Genomic DNA, 5,265 nt, shown 5'->3' on the forward strand with positions numbered 1-5,265 from the left:
CGGCAACCCTGTGAAACTTGTTCAGTGGCACGACATCTTTTAGTTTTTAGCTAAGCCAAAAAAAATAATAATTAATTAATTACATTTAAATTTAAATGACAAATACATTTAGATTGCAATTACTAAAATATCTGATAAAGTATTTATCTATTTATTTACGCATGCATTTCCGTATTTATTAATTTATTTATTGGTTTATGTATCTATGTTTCGCCGGATATATTTTTTTCTTAAAAATAAATAAAAATCTGGAAATGCGCCAATTCATGAAAGATAGATAGATAGATAGATAGATAGATAGATAGATAGATAGATAGATAGATAGATAGATAGATAGATAGATAGATAGATAGATAGATAGAATGCAAGTTACTGTCCTTCATATCGACGGTATTAGTGGGTAAAAGTTAGGAAAAGTTCCGTAATTATATTTTTTCTTTAATTCCGGGGAAGTATATGAGTTTCTACGGCTCTTTCCATAGCATGTCTGCATTACATTGAGTGAGGCGCCTCACATTAACACATGTGGGATCGCAGGAGTGTTTCGTTATACCTGCAAAAATAATGCCCGAAATAACCAATCACACGCAACCAGTGAGACAACCTGCCATCTTCAATCCCAAACAGTGCCAATCACATGAAATCCAGCCAATTAACGCCACTCTCGGTGATCACGTGTCTGAAGGGTAGCTGAGCGCCGATTGGCCACCGTAGCACTGCCTCCTGAGTTCATTTATGTTCTGGGAGTGAGTGATTGACTTTATCAGTCCAAGGACATCATCAGCCTGGTAAGGGGGGGAAGTTTGATCCTCTTTCTCACGGATCGCAGTCAACGGGAGTTTTTTTTCCCTCCCAGCTCCTTTACATAGGATTTTTCCCCTCATTTTTTGGCTTTTTTATTTTTTTATTTCTAGGATCTTTTTTGCTCAACGTGGTAAATCTCAGCGCAGTGGTCTGTAGCCCACCGCGCTCCGCTCAAACTGGATTTTAATTTGATTTTCTGTTTCCCACCCGACTCCTGAGTTTGCTTCGAGCTTCATGACTATGCTTCTAGATAGCGGTCCGCAGTTCGCATCGTTAGGAGTGGGGGGCTTCGGGACGCCACGGCACCACGACATCGGGAACAGGGACCCGGGTCTGGGACTGAATCCCTTCTCTGATTCCTCCCACTCCGCGGCTTTCAAAATAAGCCCCGTGGCGCACGACATCGCATCCAGCCAGACATCAGCTTTCACTCCGCAGGCGACTGGATACGCGGCCGCTTTGGGACACTCGCACGGCGGGCAGGTGGGCTCGTATGGCGGGGGAGCGTTCAACTCGACGCGGGACTTTCTCTTCCGGAACCGGGGCGTCGGGGAGTCCCCAGCTCCGAGTGCCCAGCATGGGATCTTTGCAGCCTCGACGGGGAGTCTGCACGGGCCGCCCGGGATCCCCGACAACCCCGGACATTTGTTGTTCCCTGGACTTCACGACCAGGGAGTGAGCCACACTTCTCCGAGCGGACACGTTGTAAACAGCCAGATGCACCTCGGCTTACGCGGGGACATTTTCGGAAGACCAGACCCGTACCGGCCGGTGGCGAGCCCCCGGACGGACCCGTACGGTGCTCAGCTCCACAACTACAACCACCCGATCAACATGAACATGGGCATGAACGTGCCGACGCACCACGGTCCGGGGGCCTTCTTCAGATACATGCGGCAGCCGATCAAGCAAGAGCTGTCCTGCAAATGGATAGACGAGAACCAGATGAATAGACCCAAAAAGACGTGCGACAGGACGTTCAGTACCATGCACGAGATGGTCACGCATGTGTCCATGGAGCACGTCGGCGGCCCCGAGCAGAGCAACCACGTCTGCTTCTGGGAGGACTGCCCGAGGGAGGGCAAGTCCTTTAAGGCCAAGTACAAACTCGTCAACCACATCCGCGTGCACACGGGCGAGAAGCCGTTCCCGTGCCCGTTCCCTGGATGTGGGAAAATATTCGCCCGCTCGGAAAATCTGAAAATCCACAAAAGAACGCACACAGGTAAGAATCAGAGAGTTTTATTTCGCATAAAAGAATCACGGGGTCATTCCCGGGTAGTAAATGTGTGTGTTCAGCCGTTACATAGCAGCAGCATGCTTTTGTTGTTTACCAAAACCATTTGCAAACTTTGCTCCACGCCTCACGCTTCCAAACAGCTACTGCGTTTTAAAAAATAATAACAATTACATAAATCGACTGCAAGCTCAAAAACCCCCATAAACAACTCTTTTAGCAACTTTGTTGTGCTGCTAACTCTGCTCAACGCGCATGCATGGTTTCGAGACGGGAAGTTTGGTGTGATTCATTGAGATTCTGTGCTCGCTTGTCAGACTACCAAGGCAGCAGACAACTAATCAATTTCTAACTGTGTTTATAATTGTTGCTCAGCCGTTGCACGCTGCCCTGTTGATTCATTGTTGACTACAGTTGAGTTGAATGACGGGGGGAGCAGGCCTCTTGAATAAATAAAGCCTGACAGAGCAGCAGAGTGTAGTAGTGGAGCTCGTATCCATGTCTCGCCGAATAAATGTAGGTTACCCTGTTATATAATAGTCTGCAGACCGTTACTCAGTCTCTGCTTCTTTTTTTTTCAGGTGGGTGTTACAATCGGGGGGTTGAGATATTTTTTTTCTTTTTGTTTGTGTGCTGCAATCGTGATTCACGGTGTGCTGTGGGTTTGTTTAATCCCGCAGGTGAGAAGCCGTTTAAGTGTGAATTTGACGGCTGCGACAGACGCTTCGCCAACAGCAGCGACAGGAAAAAGCACATGCATGTGCACACGTCAGACAAGCCATACATCTGCAAAGTGTGCGACAAGTCCTACACACACCCCAGCTCTCTCAGGAAACACATGAAGGTAATTAACGTCTTCATTACTCCTTAAACACATTAACACACACATACGTACTCACACACACGCTCCACCACCACCACTACCACCCCCATTCCTCTGCTGCAGACACAACTTGAGGCATTGCTTAAGATCTTATTGCTGGGGAAAAAAAGAGTGTAAACAAATATGATGCCAACGAGTAAATACTTAGAACTAAGTTGTGCTCAACAGAGAAAATCTTCTCATTATTCTAATTTACATTTCAAGTTTAAATGAATATGTTTACTTCAATATTTCAAAAATAGTCCAGCTTTGAACGTGGATATTATTAGTTGTTCCAGTCGCATTTATTTGTACGTATCTGTGTGTGGGGGGGGAGGGGCTGGAGATACGGGGAGGAGATTATATGTATGCAATTCCACAAAAATTTCACTATCTTTCCTTGTGTTTATTTTTTATTTTTTTATCAGGTACATGAGTCTCAAGGTTCGGAATCTTCCCCGGCAGCGAGCTCCGGATATGAATCGGCCACTCCACCGGTGCTGGTCTCAGCCAGCACCGAGGACCCGACAAAAACACCGCCGTCAGCCGTGCAAAACACGCCTGGTCACAGCGAAGGACTGCCGCCCAACTTTAACGAGTGGTATGTTTGAAGTCGTGAAGAGTGGAGCCTCTCCCTGCAGTTTGGACCATGAGGATGAACGAGGAGTGACTTAAAATAAAACAATTTTCTCTCTCATACACACTCTTGCGCACGCACGCACGCACACACACACACTCACACATTCACATACAAACAAATGGGACTGGAACAACAACAACAACATGGAGATGAGAGCAAAAGCCAGCACCAAGCAGGCCACGTCCGTTCTCAGGATCACGGAAAAAAATGACTTTATTCCGCAGTTTTAAAACAAATCATCCACGACTAAATAAACTTTGTGATTATAATTTTTTTTTTGTTTTTATTTTTAATCTTTTAGTTTACAGATTTCAGAAAGCTTGTTTTATTTTTTTCATTTTATGTATTTTCTCAAATTTTTATTTAAGTAAAAAAAAAAAGTAATTAAAAAATGAAAGATTATTTCACGCTGTTTTATATGACGGTGACGTCGCCTCCTTCGATTGATTGTTGAAACTTCAAAAACAGTCTTAAGAAACGTGCCAAAGTCTTTGTCATGAACTTGAACGCAGATTTAAAAAAAAAAACCTGAAAATCCTAAATAAATATTATACTCGTGAATGTATTTTTTTCCTTGTTTGATGGGGTCGCATCTGTTGTCAACGTCCGTTTTCAGGTGGAGACATGTGGTATTAGGTTTACGATTGTTACCGTTGAATATAACGTTGCCTTTTGTTTATACCGTTGTAAATACATATCCATGATGCCATATTTATCGATTTGTAATTTAATTATGGGTATAAGTTCTGAAACTTAAATGATATTTATGGAAATGTTTTTCTAACAAGATCTGTACAGTTTTTGGTCATAACCAGCTTAACATTGAACAAATGATAAACTCTTCTTTAAGCTCCAACATCGCGATTGTATCCTTCTGTTTTCCTCTTCTTAACCAATAGGCCTACATGTGTCTTATTTGGACCGAATAGAAAAAAAAATCATCTATATGAATATTATGGATTTGTCTATATATATTGCAGATATTTCAGTCACTTTTATTTTCCTTATGAGACCATTGACATGTATAAAAAAAAATCATTGACTGTCTAGAACTGAGTTCAGTTGAGCTGAAAAGCTACAAAGCGGTTCTGTTTTATATATTTGGTTCAGTTTAAACTTTTTTGTGGATTTTTCTTTTATAGGATCAGAAATAGATGTCAAATCTTAGAGGAGAAAATAAGATTTAAAAAAAAAAAGAATGAACCCATCAGCCTATTGCACTCCTATATATACAGGTCTTAGACGAGTTGTGCGCAGTTCATGATTATCCAAATCGAGTATTTTTCGGTATTCATTTCAATTTGAGGGGGTCAAGCACCCGAAAAAATACGCCTGTATGGCGACCTTTATAGTTCCAGCAAATGTCTTTGTGCGAAGTAGCCTTTGTTTAAATGTCTGCATCGGCAACAATTGAACTGTCACGATACAGTATCTTCAAAAATAAAATAAGTTATGTTTTTTTTGTCTGTCAGCTTGCATTGTTTTAAATGTAACTCTTCTGTGAAACTAAATCGTGTTATTTGTTGTGGTGTTGCATATAGAGCAGTTTTGATTACACATTTTTGCTTGTTTTTTGTGTGAATAACTTGTCAAGATGACTTTTTTTCTTTTTGTTGTGTTTAACAAAAAAAAAAATTAGTGGAAGGGAAATTGGAGGGAGAACACGTTCAGTGGCGACAAAAAGAGTTACAGCATTGCATTGTAACCTATTCTCAAGAATTA

General features: G+C 42.2%; 1 protein-coding gene across 1 annotated transcript; it reads left to right on the forward strand.

The window, feature by feature from the left end:
• The first annotated feature begins 722 nt into the window (after positions 1–722).
• On the forward strand, positions 723–4,974 carry zic3 (zic family member 3 heterotaxy 1 (odd-paired homolog, Drosophila)). Its single transcript, XM_007555130.2, has 3 exons — positions 723–2,029; positions 2,722–2,885; positions 3,332–4,974. Exons 1-3 carry the CDS (start codon positions 1,039–1,041, stop codon positions 3,512–3,514), a joined length of 1,338 nt encoding a protein of 445 aa, XP_007555192.1. The 5' UTR covers positions 723–1,038; the 3' UTR covers positions 3,515–4,974.
• The last annotated feature ends 291 nt before the right edge of the window (positions 4,975–5,265 follow it).

This window comes from Poecilia formosa, unplaced genomic scaffold, assembly GCF_000485575.1.
Source record: "Poecilia formosa unplaced genomic scaffold, Poecilia_formosa-5.1.2 Scaffold68, whole genome shotgun sequence".
NCBI lineage: Eukaryota > Metazoa > Chordata > Actinopteri > Cyprinodontiformes > Poeciliidae > Poecilia > Poecilia formosa.